The following is a 19,380-nucleotide window of genomic DNA, read 5'->3' on the forward strand; positions in this document are numbered from 1 at the left end:
GCACAGCACATGTCCACATCTGTTTAGAAAGACACGGTTCACTCTGCCATGTTAGCAATGCAGGATGTCTTTAATTTGACAGGCTGTGCTTTCATATGGTTAGTATTCCATTTCACATAAATAGCTCTGCTCTGGCTTAAATATAAATGTATATATATTTTTAGGTAAGTTTGTTTGTTTTTGCTGAAGGCTATGAATGGATGGGTGTGTGTGGTGAACTTTCTGAAAAAGCCATTGTGAACATTTGTGTATGTGTTCAGTCCTCATCAGAAAAGGACATTGCTATAATGACCTACAGCAGAGTAGTCCTGCCTTAGCTGGATCATGTTTTGGTGTTTTTTTCCATAACCATTAAAAACAAACAAACAAACAAAAAAAGTAATTTTGTAATAATTCACTGCAACTCTCTTATATTGGTTAAGAGATATTTTAATGTTGCCACAATTAAAATTCCTTTGGGCACTTTAAGTCTTCTAATAGCTTTATAATAGCTAACGAAATGGCTAACAAAAGCAATAGCTAACAAAAGCAACACTTGAAGGTCCACAAATCCAAAATGGCGGGAGCTGACCACAGCTAAACTAAATACCTTCAAAAACAAACCACGACAAATTTACAGCAGAGTCGAGCAAAGGCTAGCAGTGGAGAACAGATGAACCAATAAAAAATTAAACCCAGAGAGTTTAAATGCTTATATATAGGGGTGAGTGGAAATAGACATAAAATGCAGATGTGATAATCAGATGATTATTAACAGCTGTGGAACTGACAGACAGAAGAGAGATGAATAATAACACAGAAGAAGCTTGAACTACTAAACACTACAAACCATAGGTGAAAAGACTTGATATAATCTAAGAGTCATAAATGTAATTGCCAAAAGAACAAAACACAAGAATAACTAAAAACTAAACAAACAAATGAACTGCTATGGGAAAACTACAATGACAATAATATTGTCATTTTTATTCTAACAATAACACCTCACGTAATTGAAGAGCATCACAATATAAAACCAATTCTCAAATACAGTTACTTTGACATATTCTGCATCGGCCATTGTCTCAGTCTGTTGGTCTGTCTCTCTGTGCATTTCCTTGCCATGCATTGCGTGCAGCAAACTGTTGGCTTCAGTGTGGCACGTGATGCTTCGAAAGACAACCTCACGTACGATGGAGGACGCTTAAACTGGACACAAAGACACATGCGCAAACACACGTACACACTCAGATTATCTGAATTATCTAAAGCTTTAAGAGGATTTCTGAAAAGTGGGTGTTGTACTTGAATCTCATGTGCCTGATGGCTATTGATCTACTCAAAGCTTACAAACAGAAACGTGTGCAACAAGTGCAGGTACTTCTTGCAATCATAAACAAGTTTCCTACTTCTTTTTGTTTAGGCATCTAATGTTGTCTTCTGCTATATTAAGCTACATGACATATACACTCAAGTTATATCAAAAACTCTGAAATAAAAAAAAAAACTTTGTAGAAATGTATGTGATCAGGGATACTACCTCTTCATTTACAGCCTTGGTGTATATTCATCTAGGTATGTTGACGCTTTCTCACTTGACAGCTTGTTGACTACAAGCTGTGGCTTGTCAGCCTGCACTTCTGAGGAATTCAATCAACACCCTGCAGCACCCTGCCTCCTATATATATATATATATATATATATATATATATATGTATATATATATATATATATATATATATATATATATATGTTTATTGAAAAATGCCACATTTTGTTAACTTTTTTTGTAAAACAAAAAAAAAGAAATATAAAAAGTTAATTATCTAATTGACACTGTATATACCTTAAAAGGCTTTCACACTAAATATTCAAGAAATCTCTGTAAGTATATGCAATGCTTATTCCCTGTGTCAATCCAATATTTTTTTTTTACCCATAATTCCTATAAAACCTTTCTCGTGTGGATTATTATTTTTTTTCTTTAATTCCTTTATATGTGTGGATTACTTGGGCTGCTGCTGACATCTGGTTAGTGTTACAAAGAAAGATTTTAACTGTAGATATTTCTCCAAGCTTTGTTTTCTGCCAGAATCAGAATGGAAACTTAACGCATTTTGTGATTCTCACAGGAAATAGTTGGATACTAGTCGAGATTTAAAGAAAAACAGTGACAATTTGCCAGTCACTTCATGTAATTATTTTATTACTAGTTAAAATAAGATTAGGGGATTCATCACAACTAAATTGTGTTCGATTGCTTTACTTTATTTGGATAGCCACCATAATGTTACACAAAGAAGCCTATCAACAGGTTTCATCGTATGCTGCTTCAGGGGTAATAAACTTATTGATCTGTTGTGACTACCAACATGTTCTGCAGAGGAGACAAATGCCTTGATGTGCTGAATATTGTTCCATACTTTCACAACCAAGTCAAGTTTTGATTTGGTAATTATGAGTGGATTTCGTCTTCGACAGATTTCTGCTCAAGGCCAATTGTTGGGTCATTACTTTCAGATTTCAATGAAAACTACTCAGACTGTTCATTTTCGTTGTAGTTCCTACATAAATAATAAAAGAGAAATTGATTAGGACGCAATGCAAATGTATAAAAACATACATGCACATGCTATGTTGGCATTTCTTCGTCGCTGCTATTTCTCTGCAGTCAACACTCTGAAGTGACACCGAGGGGAAAACAAACTTTACTTCATTTTGGCTTAGCACATTGTAATTATAGCTGACATTAGCTAATTTACAGCTTGTGTTGCTAGTCCCTCCTGGGTATGTCTTGGCTGTTTCATTTGCCGCTGTTGAGCCAGCAGATGAAACAGCCAGTGTGCAGATGTCCTGTGTCTGTGCACTGCTGGGGATTGCTGGTTTCCCAGCTATCATTACAAACAATCTTCTGATGACAGCAAGTGTAAACCACTTGTTTAGATGGGGGGTAACACGTCTAAATATTCTCATTGATATGTACTCCACATTTTTCTTTTTGTCCTTTTTTTTTTTTTTTTTGTCCCTCTGGAGAAGTAATTTATGTGTGAACTGTTTCCAGATGCTGAAAATCCCTGTTTTTATGATAATAGAGACTTATATTCACGGGGTAATTTGTGGCATGTCTTTCTACTATTACTATAGAAGGCAAACCCTATTTAGATTGAAAATGCATTTGGTTCTTAACATATTTATCAACAACAGTCAAAAATGATTTTGACCCCTTAGATAAAAAGTGGAAGAAAAAGGATGCATAATTTTTAAAACGTTATTTTTTATTTTTATTTTTTTTACAAACAATCAAAGGTTTTTCTTGTATTTGTATTCACTGCCCCAGAGCCAACACTTTGTAGAAGAACTTTCTCACTGTAAGTCTTTTGTGGCATGTCTCTACTGGCTTCATTCAAGTCTTCTGCATCTTCATTTTGCATAGTTTTTTTTTGTAGCTCTAGTTTCCTTTATTTGACTTTCAAATTGGAAGAGAAAGAAGCATATAAGCCATAAGATTAAATTCTGACCTCAAATGAGTGGAGTATATTTGCTGTGGCCTGTACATGGTTTGTGAAAAACTTTTACTATATTTCTTATAACTTGTAAACTTTTAAGTTAAAACATTCCTGTTTTAACTTGTAAAAAAAAACATATTGAAAACCATTTATCCTTCTGTTTTCATCGTAACATTTTATATTTAAATATCACATAAACTCCCATTAAATCACAATATCTTTTTGTGGGTGCAACATGATACGTTAGGGTACAAACAGCTTTGTAAGGCACTGTAGATGAGCTCCATAAAAATATACATCTCATGTCAAAGAAAAGGAAGATTTCAAGAGCTGAGGCTAATATTTAGACATATTGTGATGGAAAAAGCTCTGAGACACATGCTTATATTTCCACTTCATGTTAGATGTGTAGATAGTTTCTATCTTTTGCTTTTGTTTCATAATTTTTTTTGTATTTGAACAATGCTTTCAAAGCAAAGCATGCAGCAGGAAGCTGACTTCCTCTCTGTCCCTTTTGTCTGTTGCCCTTGGAGGGCAGCTTTGTGCTGTGAACTCCCATAAGACCTCTCTTTGTTCTCAGAAGATGAGGCCTGACAGAGTGTGACCGTCCACTTACACCTGAAGTCACCAAAAGCTCAAAGAATAACTGGTACACACTGAACGATGCTCTCTTCCTGCTTAGCCAAAATCAGACCAAGAGGCTCCCCAGCAGCGCGGCACTCAAACAACAAAATAAGCGCAAAAATAGTGACATAAAAATTGTTTCTTCCAGAACATTGGCTGCAATGTTATTGAAGGTGATATAAAAGAGAATTAACATATACTGTAGCAGCTTTGTCATCGGGATTCATTTTGGAGATGCAAGTCTCAAAATGTTGAATTATGGGTATAGGCAGTGACGGAAAATCAGTAGCAGATTAATTACAGCCTGGTTGACAGACTACAAATTGTAAGAGTGTGTTATTTCATTTGCATATCACCTTGGTGAGAAGCCCCTGCTGACAGGTGACATACAATAGCATGATTGTCATGTTTATGTGTCGGCTTATTAAGTCCAGTGGAGGGGACATCTTTGTAGATAAGACAGAATATCAGTGTGAAGGCAAGGTGTCCTACATCCTGTGTCCCACATCTCAGTGTCTCTCACTCTCGGAGGAGGAAATGCTGAGAAGACAGACAGGGGAGGCAGACAGGAGAAAAGGTTGCAACAGAAGATTTAAATCTAACTTGTTTGATGTGACAGAAAGCAAACTGACGGTCTGTTTGTTCTCATGATTACTGCTCTTTGATGAAATATTGCATTTTCCTGTTTTGCCTATTTGAACCAGCCTATGTTGTTGTTTATCTTTATACTATTACACTTTTAATGTACATAATGTTCAAACTTCGCAACTGATAGAAACAATTCATGTTGTCTGTCTGAACAAATAATTTTATGTTTATTAGGAAACTTTGACTTATGAATGTGAATAAATGAGGTAAAAAACACTTGATTAAAAAAATCACCATACCTAAAAATGTCTTACTCCATTTCTCTCTCTCTCTCTCTCTCTCTCTCTCTCTCTCTCTCTCTCTCTCTCTCTGTCGCAAAAGAATCATGCAAGAATGAAACACGACAAAGCATAAATTCCCCAAGCCTAACAACCTCACAACAACATAACAACAAAAATAATAATAATAATGATTCAATCTGACAAGACAATAAATTACACTAAATATAGTCGCAAAAATGTCACAAACTCCTTGCTTTGATTTCTGTCTCTGTACCACTTTTTTTTCTTTTTTACAAAACAGCTTCCTTTTTTTTTGTTTCTCAATTTGGCACGCAGCCCTAAACTAAACCTTCTTGTTTCTATTTTTCATCCCGTCCATTCCCCCCCCCGCTCTCTTTGTTTATCTGCCACACTCTATAAAACTCACTCCATTTCTGTGCTGGATCAGTGAAAGCTGGGACACAAACAGCTGAGCCAAAGAGACACACAGACCGGGAGAGCTGTCGGGTGGAGGGCGGGGAGAGGGACAGAAGGCGTGCGGGAGTCGCGGTAGCATGGTCGAGTGCTGGACTTTGGCACTGGCCGTCCATCTGTCACTTTCTTCCACCCTCTCTGTGGCACTGACGGGTCGTGGCGATGGCAGCCAGTGACGGATGACTAATCTTCTGCTGGTAATGAATGAGACACCTCCCTCGGAATGCCAAAAGCGTTGCATGTGTGGAGGGTCCTGCTGTGAATGGGATGCAATTTCTTATGTAATGCCATATACCAAGCAAATACATTGAGCACTTTCTTGTATGCTGATAACACAAGGTAGGACGAGCACTCAGAGATTTAGCAAAGATTAGATTGTCAGGGTTTGTTTTGGTGGAAACACGTGATGGGCAGGTGGAATGGAGAAAAAAAAAAGGACACTTTCGTTATGAAAGACGACGGTGATGATGCGCTGCTCATTTTGTTTGACTGTCTGCCTTCCAGTCAATCCGTCTTGACTCTGTGCGCTGAGTAGCCCAGACGTGTCTTGTATTCAGCTCATAATGCGCAGGCGTGATCCTATCAGAGCCCCGCAAAAAAAAGAAAAAGAAAAAAAAAAAAAAAAGCTGTAACCATCCAGAACTAGACGTCGTGTGCGTTGTTCCTCATGTGGCGCTCAAACGAAAGCTGAAACATCCATTTTGCAGGTCGACTTAAGAGACTGTATAAGGGGAATGAAGATTTCCTTTCTCGGTAAACCTTTTGGGCAACACAGTCCAACCTGTGGATAGTACACAGAGCGCCTCTGTCCAGTCCCCGCTATCTGGGACGCTCTGCTTTCCCTAAAGCTCGCTAAGCGCGTCTTCTTCTTATTATTATTTTTTCCTTTTTTTTTTCACCGTTGGCGGCTCGGCGTGGGATCTGCGCTTCGATCTGAGCCTTGTGCAGGTATTGAGTTTATGAATGGCACTAACATGGAGGAAATACCGTTTCAGAAAGTCAAAACCAGGCGGAAGAGAAGTCACTGTCCACCGGGTGTCCCCCTGACCACCATCGCCTGCGAGGATGAGTTCGACTGCAAGGAGCTGGAGTCTCTCTTCCAAAATTACAACCTGAAACTGGAGCAGACATCCACGCTCAAAGCACTGGCTGTCCTCATCTTCACGTCCGCGACGCTGGCTTTGGTGGAGCTGCTGTCCGGTCCGAGCCTCACCATCTCCAAGGGGTCCCATCCGGTCCACTGTGTCATCTTCCTCTCCCTCTTCATCGTGACTAACGTCAAGTACCTGCAAGTGACTCAGCTCCAGCAGATCGTTAACCTGACACTTCTCTTCAGCTTCACGTTTTCCTTCCTCTGCTGCCCCTTCTCCCTGGGCGCCATGGGACTGGAGCCCCCGACGTCCCCGGAGCAGGGCGTGTGGCAGCTCATCCTGCTCACCTTCGTCGCCTACGCGCTCCTGCCCGTGCGGACGCTCCTGGCTGTTGTGTTTGGAGTAATGGTCTCCATCTCCCATCTGATTGTGACCGCCACTTCTGTCACGGTGAAAACTCAAAAACTGTGGAGAACGGTGAGTATACGTTCACTCATTTATTATTATTTTTTTTTATGTGTGTGTACTTATTTTTACTGTTATGATTGTATGAAGCATGCTGTTAGTATACTTCATACCAACAGCAATATCCACAGTAGTAGTTTGTAGTTAGTTATACCCAATCCCGTGCGCAGGCACAGTTTGGATGTCAGTTCAGCACCGAGGACAGCTCCCCGTCGGGAGGCCCGATAGGCTTTGTTTTAAGTCTGACCAAAACAGGCCACAAATAAAACATTACCCGTAATCAGTTCAACTCAACACACAACTTATTGTCAGAACAACCGATTATAAAATAGACATACACATTGTGATAAAAAAAACACAATTGACTAAGAAATAATATGCATACATCATAATACCATGTATTCCTGCAAAACACGAATACTAGTCTATATTAAATAAAATGTACATAAATAGATATTGGTTAATCATAATAATCAATAATAATATTATTTTTTTTCCTTTAAAGTACATGGTTGCCCATGGAGTTGGAATACTATTCCTCCCAGGCTTATATTCCTGGTTTTATCTTAGTTTAACTTGTCACAGTGACATGGTTTAGATATCTTACAGTATATGCATGAAGTTTGGAGAAGTTATACACCTTATCTTGCAGAATAAATCACTGCCATAGTCCTTTCATGTCAAGAGATGAAAAATATTTTATCTGCATCAGCGTACGTCGAAAGTGCTTCAAAAGCATTCCCCAAAGTAAACAATAAGGGCAACCCATTAATGTCCTGTTGAAGAAGTTGAAGTAGTTGTTCTTGTTCTTACATTGTTCTTGACACTTCAACATGTCCTGTCATAAATGAAAGTAATGCTGTAGTCCCTGACCCATGTTATACCTTCACGGTATAAACTCATCCCATATCTGAGTTCAGCAGACTTGGACCAAATAACCGTCTGAATCAATTATGTTTCGTCAAAGGGAATAAGTGCTGTGAACCTGAAGGAAATAACTTGAACTCAGAATAAAGAGGGTGAACTCTGATGGAGTAGATTTAGCTTAAAAAAAAAACACAAATGAATTTTACCAGCCTATAAGAGACTTCTTTGATAAGAACATTTTTCATTTTGTCACAAAAACAAAACACACGCTTTTGTTTTTGGAGTCAAAAAAATAAAATAAAATAAAATAAAATAAATAAATAAATAAATAAATAAATAAATAAATAAATAAATAAATAAATAAAATAAATAAATAAACAAACCCAAACACTTGACCAAAAACACTCTAATATCAATAAATAAATGTGATAGGTTGAAATAAGAAGTGGCATTTTGTGAGTCTATACCTTCAATTTCATTAAACATTTTAATATTTTCTAATATAACATTTGAAAAAGCTTTGCGATTGTCAAACACTTTTCCAAGTTTTAAGTTCAGGCTAGAAAACAGAGGAGACTAGGGCTTGGTGGTTGCAGTCGAATCTGCCCATGAATAAAATAATTTCTTGTCAGGAATATGAGGAATTAAAAAAATCTTAGAGCTCATATCTATGGGTTCTTGCGCTGGTTAAGTATGATACATAGGCTTTTATTGATTTTTTGCTTTATCCATTGATGGACTTTTCAAACTTTTCCCCCCCAATTTACCCAAATGAATAAGTGAAAGGAAACAAAAGCCGACAGGTGTGCTTTATGTCACAACTAAACCAGCATGTAAACCACTGACAGTTTCCCTCGGTGTAGGTTTCTGTTCCAAAGAGACTTGGATTTTAATTTAGAACCAAGTGACACCCTTCCAAAACCAGAAGTAGGCCAACTTAGAGAGCCACAGACACGAACCACTTGGACCACATGTATTAGTTGTAGAAAATAGGACAAAGTCATCTCAGTCTGTGCATCTTGGTATTTCTGTTTACGTTCACATGTCTGACTGTCATTTGGTGCCTTGGAGGAAAATCCATCACACCAGTTACAACCTTTCAGGCATATTGGAGCATTTAAGCCTTCATGTCACTTATGATATAAGTATTGGACTGTTCTTGCAGCAGCTAAGAACTGAGATTCAATCAGCTGTTCACATCATCTGCCATGAGGGCATACTTGAAGAGGAAATTGTTTTTTTTTTTCCTTTTTTTTTTTTTGTACGGTACCTAAGAGGTACCTGTGTAGCACAGTGAAGGACAGTGAAAGCAAAGCAACCACAGATAGCTAATCCATTAAGCTCAGAGATGAGCTGTGTAGCATGACCCTGCACGTCCCAGGTTTGGACCAACCACCCTCTATATGTCTCAGTTATTCAGCCTATGCTTCTTTTCATCAGCAGAGCTCAGTTTGTGTCTCAGTTTGTGTCTTATTACTGACATTTGTATGGAATTGAACAAGTTTCCTTTCGTTCAACTTTAGGTCTTGATGTCATACTTTGATCAACGTAAACACATATGCCTACTAACATGTTGTTTTATATTTTAAACAGGAACACAGTTTCTGTCCTTGATTTTATTACAATTAGAAAATGCAACACTTTTCATAACCTTGATATCAAGCAGCTCATTAAAAACAAAAAAATATATTAATTTTATACAAAATATTCTTAGATTTTTCTAACTTTTGCTAATTGAGATTTGTTAATGTTTTTTTTATGTTGTCAATGATCACTATATTGTTGCTGACATGTTCTACCTCTGCAAAACACAACAAATGACACAATTCAGATTAAGTCAACGTGGTATATCGCAGTCTATTGCGTTTTCATTTATTAAGCTGAAAGGAGAAGTCAGTAGCTAACTGCTGCAAGAATGTCACTTGTAGCCAAATTAACACAACAAATAGGAAGAACACAACAGGGAAGAAAAAAATAATACATGCATAAATTATTTTTATTTATTTCCCTGGGCACTTAATTACTGTCAACAGTGAAAGTGTGCTGTGCACACTTTGGAGGTGTGTACTTTGTTCATAAAGTCAGCATCAGCTAGCCCTTATCCGGGTAAAAAGAAGCTGTGTCCTGTACAAGGTTAAAAGGAGTCACACAGCTGCAGCCTCTGTGGTGATGGATGACCAGAGCATGGGGTCACCAGTGATTAAATTCCACAAATACATAAAATAAAGAAATAGGCAACATCTATTTTTGACCTTTTGGTAGCATGGGGTCTTCTTCTGTGTTATTTAAATTTGAAAATAAAAAGCGGTGTTACTTGTTTCAAAAGAAGAAAAAATCAGCAAAAAAAAAAAAAAAAAGTATTAGTTGTTTGTGCCACTCTTGCTTACGTGCGTGCGTTGGCTGCCCGTTCGACTGGCACTCACTGTTTCAGGGTTTTAAAGTTACAAAATTTAATGTCCCTTTGAGATTAATACCATCTACGTCAGCACAAACAGAGCAAGCGGATATTGATTTAAATGTTTTCATCTTGCCCTACTCAGTTTCAGCAATTATTTATATATATATATATATATATATATATCTTTTCCTTATTCACAGCTGGTTGCAAACACGGTGCTGTTCACTAGTGTCAACCTGTCAGGGCTGTTTGTTCGCATCCTGACTGAGCGGGCCCAGAGAAAAGCCTTCCTTCAGGCTCGCAACTGCATTGAAGAACGGCTCCGAATGGAAGACGAGAACGAGAAACAGGTAAGTGCATCTGTTCTCTGAGTCAAACCTGGGCTCAAATCAAGATGTACATCATGTATTTCTTTGATTTCTATCTAGAGCTGTTCTTATTCCTGGGAACACATTTATTCATAGTAATAATGTTTTTGCATTGCACTATATAAATGAAAAGTGCTTCATATTCTCACTGCCCCCCCCACCCCCCACCTCCCTCTCCTTTTTTTTTTCTTTTTTTTTTTTCTGTTTTGTAAACACACACATGCACTCAGGAGCGCCTGCTAATGAGTCTGTTGCCCAGGAACGTAGCTATGGAGATGAAAGAGGATTTCCTGAAGCCCCCTGAAAGGATCTTTCACAAAATCTACATCCAGCGTCATGACAATGTCAGGTAGGACCTGATCATGCAGCATTGCTGTTGAACAGCACAGCTGTGCACCAACTAATTCACCACAAGCTGCCACAGCCAAGCTAACTAAAGTGTTAGGATCACACTGTCTTGATCAGTCATTGGTCTCAGCTTGAATGTCAATGTGACTAAATAAAACCATGGTACAACCTCCAGCTGTTGAGATTCTTGTTATCGTAAACAGCTCAACATAGTTGCTAAATATAAATACCTTGAGCTAATCTTAGAATTAACCCCCCCCCCCCAAAAAACAAAAAAACAATCAATATAGTTTTAAAACATTTTCAGCATATTATGAGCTGCCTAGCTTTGGACGCTAACAGGAATATTCTTGCATGCTATTATTTCATCTTATATGTCTTAGAGTGTCATTAACTATGCATAAACTGGCATTGTTAATACTCATCCTCTGAATCAAGCTTTCTATGTAGAAGCAACAAAACAGTGGGACATTCTACCAGAACATATGAGAAGATTTATCAATTTTCGATCATTTCAAAAGTTTGTTAGATATTACTCAGAGCCACCATCATTGAAAAGAATGTTTTAAAAAATAAAGTGTGGTGTTGTGGGTTTAGAGTTGTGTAGGAAACATGCATGCAGTATGCAACGGCATTGCTGAATTGTGTCTACTTTGTTTATTTTACTGATCATTCTTTCTTAATTCTTAACTGTTCTTAAACTTTTTCTTATCATGACGTGTCAGGGCAATCTTGATGGAAATACTGTGTGACAATTGGTGGCATTTCTACTTAAAATGTACATTCTCCTTTTTTCGTACACACACACACTCTTAATGGTGATTTTTGAAACAATAAATCTTCTTTAAAAGTTTCTTTAGCAAGACTCCCACTTTCAAAAGCCTCTAAAATTACAGCACTATCTGCAAAATAATCTGATCAGTCATGTTGACAGACGGGAGTTCATTGCAATTATTGTTGTTATTTTTCTGCGGCCGCCTGGATGGAAACAACACTTTAATGCATCACAAAACCATGATGTTATTCTCTAGAAACATTAACACTGCAACAATAATTGGTTCTAACTAATATACAATATTATCTTGGAGTGATTCGACTGTTTTTTTTTTTTTTTTGTTTAGTGTTTTCAAAGTTGCAAATTATCAGCTCCACTTGATGTATTTGTCCAATCTTTTGCCTCTAAATTAATTTCTCAGACCAAATAAAATAAAATAATCTCAAAATGTGCATTCAGCGCAGGATTTTGTAACAACCCTCTGCTTTAGTTTTCCTATGAGGTTCTGCTGTTCTGTCAGTTGTGTCGGACCTTTAACCCTTTGTCAGATGAAGAGCTAAAAGTCAATTTCTTGCAGGAAGATGCACTTTCTCTATCCTCCTTCCACTTTTTCTCTCTGCTTCTCTGACTTCATTGTCAAATCTGCCCTTTCAGCTCCAGCATTTCATTGTTTTGTCTTGTCTTATCTTCAGCTCTTCCTCCTTCCTTTCTTCTGTGCTCTCAGAGCAGCAGCAGGGAGGCTTGAGGAGGAGAATTTGCTTAGCTCTGGGATTAAGTTGCTACAGGGGATTAAATGCAATGGAGACTAGATTCTTGTTGCATAACTCTCTTGGTATGTGTGCGTGTGCTCGTGGGTGCTCACGCTGGTTAAATACAGAAAGACCTTGTGTTGGGGAACTGCTGATTGCTTTTTGCCTTGAACTCCATCGAAGCCAGATTTTAGGGGTGACATACAAAGGGCACGACTCGAGTTGGGGTGAATTTCTAACTAGATTAGTTAATTTCTAACTAGACTCTGTGTTTCTTCCTTCTGTGACAGGAATGTTTGAGAGCTTGCTGCATACGGACATAAGTGGTGAAATGTGTTCCCATTTATATTTTACAAAAGTAAAATACGACACATCACATCATTTGAGTAAAATAAATAGTAGTTAGCATCTAAAATACTGTAGCCAAATATGCTTTTTGTCCATCACCTCTAACAAATTAATTTACTCTAATAAAATTACAAAACACACCAGTTCTAGCCTGTTCTTGTCCTTTGCTCTTTTAAGTAAAGAGGTATGTTCAGTTAACTTTACTTATCATCATCTAAAATTAAAAGGGTTTCATCACTTTTTGTCTTACTGTAACTTTCACATAAAAACTACCATTCATTTTTCCCCCGCTTTATAAACGTAATACACCCAATTATAACCTTAATACAGATTAATACGTTACCACATTCACATCAAGGTTTGAGTGACTCAGATGCATTGAAAAAAAAAGAAACACACACACACACACACACACACACACACACACACACACACACACACACACCCACACAAAAAAACAACACATAGCATTACATCCACTTCATTGTTTTGTATAAAATAGTTCTTGAAAATAAATTTGCGAAAAACAGTTTACTGCGTTCAGTAGGTTTACTTTGAAATGAAATCAAAACAATTAAAAATAAACTACCAGAGTCACTGACTGGCAGTTCATTAATCATACAAGCCCACTCAAAAAAAAGAGAAAAAAAAGTGAGCATGTTATATAGTTAAATTTTGTTGCAAACATATTGCGCTTTTATTGACTCGCCGTCAGCACATCCTCTGCCCACACTGTATCTCCAGAGGGGCCCATCCAGCGCTAACCCTGAAGCCGAGCTCCATGCTCGCATCTTTGACTGTGTGATTAAATTGACATCACATCTGCCAGAGCAGCTACAGCGATGCCTCCTGGAGCGGGAACGAAGATATTTGCATAATTGGGCAAATAACTCTTCAAATAAGTGCCACTGGAGAGGAAATGATGAATGAATGTGGGTGTGTGTCAATGTGTGTGTGTGTGGTTGTTGTGGCGGCATAGTTTGTCCGACGATATCAGGTGTAACATTCTAATCACTGCAGGATTAAAGGTCCAGTTCGGCATCACGTAACTGTAAATCGTTCAAATCATAATAACGCACATAGATGAACGTTTGACAGTTAAATATTGATCTATTTTGGCTCCATATACAATTTTCAGCATCCCTACTGTTCATTCATGTAATCTGATTCTTGCTCTTATTATGTGCCTTACGTTTTCTATAGCAAAGAAACTTAGATTGCAAGAGGAGCAGCTAAGTCAACTCGTTGCAGTTTCTATGCTGGAAGTTGTACTTGAATGAGCTCTTGCACTGTCTTACAGGAATAACTATGAACCTCCTGGGAAGAGGCATCACCTTGACTGTAGCAGGAGTTTCTTTAGAATTCCAACTGGCGCTCCAATGCTACCGTACCACAACATGCAAGTCACATGTACAGTGTCTCTCGTATTTTTTGCACTTCTCTTAAAATTTCATAACCCTCTCAGGTAACACTTTATTTGAAGGGGTGTGCATAAGACTGACATGACACTGTCATAAATATGACATAACACCTGTCATGAACATAAAGAAGTCTTTATGAATGTTTTATGACAGTTGTCATGAAGTGTCATTCGGTAAATAATGACACTTTTAATGCAAAGTTGCTCTAAAAGTTGCATTGAAAGTCCATTAAAAGTGCCAACTTTGCATTAAATTATCATAATTTACAAAATCATGCATAGTTGGCACTTTTAATGGACTTTTAAAGCACCTTTTCATTAAAAATGTCATTATTTACAGAATGACACTTCATGACAACTGTCATAAACATTCATAAAGACTTCTTTATGTTCATGACAGATGTTATGTCATATTTATGACAGTGTCATGTCAGTCTTATGCACACCCCTTTAAATAAAGTGTTACCCAAAGGAAATTTGTTAGAAGGAAAAATGTGAGCCCCACTTTTACAGTGGTAATTTTTCAAAGCACCCTGTGACTCAACTATTCAGTGTTCTTCGGTAGGAGTCTATCAGCTCCCACATTTACACTCACTGATTTGCTCCGTCTACCTTGCAAAAGTTGTCAAGATACACTAAACTCTGAGCTAAACAGACAATTTAAATTTTCAGATCAAATATTTGAGTTTGGTTTCAATAGACCTATTTCTGACAGGTGCATTTTTTTAATACAGTTGCTTGGTCGTGGTCAAATTGTTATTTTTCATACAGTGTCAACAACTGATTGAGTCTAACCAAAATTTTAGTGTGGTCTCTTTAGTCTTAATTTTTTTTTTGTGTGTGTGTGTGTGTCGCTCAAATCTGTCAGAATCTCTTCACAAAGTGTGATAGATGATGGTAGGCATTTTTGCTCATTTTCTTATTTCATATTATCTGTGAACTGATTAATGATTCTTTGGCAAAATTTGACTAAAATGTATGCACTCATTTTATAACTAACACTGACACCTTAGTTGCACCTAATTAATCAGCTAGCCACTAATAGTTTAGTCTTTTTTATGCCACTGTTGTGTTACAAAATATACGGAAGCGTATTGCTATCACGCAGGGAAAAAATTTTTTCGAGCGCTATCACGTTATAATACGCTTCCGTAAAAATATTATGCAATGAAAAACAAATTATTATTCACATATTTTAAAGGCTGTAATTTATTTTTTTTAACCTTCCAATGAGCAGTAGAAAATTATATTTAACATAAAATAGCATGGCTTTTCTTTCAACCATCTGACTTGGGAAAAGGTAAAACTCTTTTGGGAAGAAAATCCTTTGGAGTTTTAATTTAAATTTCTCACTCTGAGGGTCTGATAAGACTGAAAATTCAGTTTTATTCTGAATGAGCAGGAAATTGTTCGGTGTATTAAAAAAAAAAAAAACATTCAAAAAGTGCATAATCTGTGCAAGACGTGTTTTAATGAACAATGTGACAAATTTACAGAAGAACTGTCTTCTGGTTGAAACATATAAGTCCTATCACTTCAGGGCAGCTTCTGGTTATGGCAGTATGTCTTATTTGTCACCAATCATGTCATATTTATAAATTAAATACCATCTCGATTAAGCAACATTAAAATGGATTACTGCTGCAGATGTGGAACAGAGAAATCTGTTTTTGAGGACATTTTATTTTTACCACTGATAAAAGGTTAGTGTTAATCCAGACTAGAAATGAGCTTTGGTATGTTTATATATACATATTGTACTTTAGTTGGGGCTGCACAGTGGCACAGTAGGTAGCACTGTTGCTTTGCAGCAAGAAAGTCCTAGGGTCTTTCTGCAAGTGGGTGCCGAATAAAAACCACACCAAGATTGCATTAATAATTAACCCAGCTCAAAAAAAAGAAAAGAATCGAGAACAACATAACTTCCGTGCATCAGTTGTCATTTTTCTTGATGGGAAAGTAAGAAAAAGACTGGAGAAAAACTGCAGTTTTTCGTTGCTGCAAGACATGGACAACCTGCTGCTAATGATGGAGTCATAAGTTTCCTTAGCAGAAAATTCTTCTTCTGCTTTCCCGGGGTTGGGTCATGGGCGTAGTAGGGAGGCCCAGCCACTTAGTCCAGCTCCTGTGGGGGAATCCCAAGGTGTTCCCAGGCCATCTGAGAAACATAGTCCCTCCAGCATGTCCTCTGGGTCTCCTCTTGGTGGGATGTGCCTGGAGCACCTCACTGGGTATCCGTCCATGAGGCATCCTAACTAGATGCCCGAGCCACATCGACTGGCTCCTATCGACGTGTCGGAGAAGCAGCTCTACTTTGCGTACCCCCACATGACTGAGCTCCTCACCCTATTTCTAAGGGAGAGAGGTCAGACACACTATGGAGAAAACTAATTCTGGCCACTTGGATCTGTGATCTAATTCTTTCGGTCATGACTCAAAACTCACGACTATAGGTGAGGGTAGGGACATAGCACTGGTAAATTGGGAGCTAAGCTTCTTGACTCGACTCTGTCTTTACCACATCAGACCAATACAGCGCCCACTTCACTGCAGATGCTGCACAAACCCGTCTGTCGATCTCCTGCTCCATTTTGCCCTCATTCATGAATAAGATCCTGAGATACTTGGAGCAGGATGCATGTACCCGGAGAAGGCACCAAGCTCTTTTCTGGCTGAAGTCTATGGCCTTGGATTTGGAGACACCGATCGTCATCCTGGCTGCTTCACACTAGGCTGCAAACTGCTCCAGTGAAAGCTGCAGATCACGACCCGCTGAAGCCAATAAGACCACATCATCCACAAAAATCAGAGACACATTCCTAAACCCACTAAAACGGATCCCCACAACACAATGGCTGTGCCTAGAAATTCTGTCCATAAACTTTATGAACAGAATTGGTGACAAAGAGCAACATTGGCGGAGTCCAACTCCCACCGGAGACAAGCCCGACTTTCTGCCGGCAATTCAGGCCAAACTCTGACGCCGTTCATACAGAGACCTAACAACCCATATCAAACGTCCTGGTATCCCATACTGCTGGAGTACCCCCGATGACTTTTCGCTTGGGACACGGTTGAATGCCTTTTCCAGGTCCACAAATCACATTTAGACCAGTTGGACGAATTCCCACGAAACCTCCAGGACCCTGCTGGGGTATAGAGCTGGTCCAGTGTTTCAAGACCAGGATGAAAACCACACTGCTCTTCCTGAACCCAGTATTTGACTGTCTGATAGACCCTCCTCTCTAGCACCCCTGAATGGCGGGAGGTGTAAAAGCCTGGTTAGAACACACACTGCGGTCCCTTTTATGAATACGGGGACCACCACCCCGGCCTGCCAATCCAGGGCAACTTCCCCCGATGTCCATGCAATATTGCAGTCGTGTTAAACAACACAACCCTACAACATCAACACCGTAACCTCATTGCAGAATTTCAATGACGTTGGCCCAAAGTGTTTACAGAAACATGGTACTTAATACGCTACATTTTTAACAGCCACAGATGGTTGTTGGATAAACTATTTAACACACACTGAATCCACTGCCCCTCATTTTGGCGACATCTGTGAGACAACAAAGTGACATTTAGCAGCTCTCTCTCAGAGATCCAGCACTCTGTCATGCTGTGAAATCTCAAGCCCACATGAAGGTAACAGTCGGCAATCAGTACAAGAGCTGCAGACGTGTAAGTTGTTTGGGACAGTTTTATGACTAATCCCCTTCACACCACCAACTAGCACACAGTACTCAGGCCCAGTTCTTTAGAAACTTTCTCCTCTGCCTTGTTACAAAACACGAGGAATAAATGAGGACAGCACAGTTTTTGGGCCAAGGAACAAATTGAATGTCTTAACTGTTCCAGAATTATCAGCATGTGATTTTGCCCAGACGTAACGATGATTTGATTTCGAGAGTAGCTTGGGTTTTACTTCTTTATGTGTTGCTCTGACATTTATTTCAATGAAACGTGTAGTTTAAGAGGATAAAATGAAAAAAAAAAAAAAGTGTCCTCCAGCACATTAAAGCAGACAGTTTCAGAGCATCATCTCACATCTGAAGGGATTTGGATTTGTTTTCTGACGTGCTGTACCATTATTAATTAAACTGATTTGAATGAACTTTAAAAAAAAAAAAAGGCTGTAATGCTTAAAAAGGAGACAATGGATAATACTTGGTTCAGTAGGAGAAGATGGAACATTTAAGTGTACTTTTAAGAAAACTAAGAATTATAATTTTATGAATAGCAAAAGCCTGTTGCAAATTGTTTGAGGAAAAATGCTGGGATTAATCAATAATAATTCAGTCAAAGGCCCAAAATTACTTATAACCCTGAAAAATTTAGATTTAAAAATGCTTTCATAAAACCAAAATGTTTGTATCTAGTTAATAAAACAAATACAATATCAAACATTGGTCATGCTCCCATCAATACTAAATGTAAAAAACAAACAAACAAACAAACAAACAAACAAACAAACAAACAAACAAACAAACAGGAGAAATGTTTGATTGCAGTACAGCAATAGAACAATTGTTCTACTTCCTGTTTGTCTTTTCTGATTAGATCCAGGTTTTGAGTTTTAAAGGCAAAACATGCCATCACTATCCCATCAGCATAGTTTTGAAAGTTTTAGAACATTATTTCTTGGTTGGAACCCTGCAACAGCAGAAGGAAGATGTTTAGCTCTAAAACACGCAGTGCGTTAATTATGGTTAAATAAAAGTTATGAAACAAAAAAAAATTGTTTGTTCCCCACCTAACTTTTTCTTTGGTGTGCTGTCCAGTGGGCTGTTTGCAGATGATCCAGAAGGATCTATTTTGTGCCAGCAAGAGAAACCTGTGCAGCAGAATGGTTGGTTTGTCCTCTGTAAGAGCTTGCCTGAAGGTGGCAATAAATAATGAACAAATATTGGAACTTCTATTATGGAGGCATGCTGGAGAGAGAACATCCTGCGTGTTGTAGGTCAGGTCACCATGACTACAATGCTTTTACGTTGGGCATTAAAGCTCAAATTATGGAACACTAATTCCCCCCCCCCCCCCCCAAAAAAAAAAAAAAACAAATATTACTCTAATAATATTATATTTTTTTTCAA

General features: G+C 38.2%; 1 protein-coding gene and 1 long non-coding RNA gene across 3 annotated transcripts in view; one reads left to right on the forward strand and one right to left on the reverse strand.

Moving 5' to 3' along the window:
• Positions 1-2,218: 2,218 nt before the first annotated feature.
• LOC106948622 (uncharacterized) lies at positions 2,219-5,495 on the reverse strand. Its single transcript, XR_001425215.1, has 2 exons — positions 5,406-5,495; positions 2,219-4,649 (listed from the first exon to the last, which is right to left on the reverse strand). It is a non-coding gene; the product is annotated as an uncharacterized LOC106948622 (long non-coding RNA).
• The window catches only part of LOC106948616 (adenylate cyclase type 1), a 47,890-nt gene continuing 33,992 nt past the window's right edge, over positions 5,483-19,380 (forward strand). Inside the window, exons 1-3 of one of the 2 annotated variants that reach the window (XM_015034391.1) lie at positions 5,483-7,020; positions 10,474-10,623; positions 10,872-10,990. In XM_015034391.1, the coding sequence (XP_014889877.1) occupies positions 6,412-7,020; positions 10,474-10,623; positions 10,872-10,990 (878 nt within the window). In that variant the 5' untranslated portion in view covers positions 5,483-6,411. The remainder of the gene's footprint in view (positions 7,021-10,473; positions 10,624-10,871; positions 10,991-19,380) is intronic. The other variant, XM_015034392.1, reaches the window with a different exon arrangement.

This window comes from Poecilia latipinna, unplaced genomic scaffold, assembly GCF_001443285.1.
Source record: "Poecilia latipinna isolate Pla-1442-1.1 unplaced genomic scaffold, P_latipinna-1.0 Scaffold297, whole genome shotgun sequence".
Taxonomy (NCBI): Eukaryota; Metazoa; Chordata; class Actinopteri; order Cyprinodontiformes; family Poeciliidae; genus Poecilia; species Poecilia latipinna.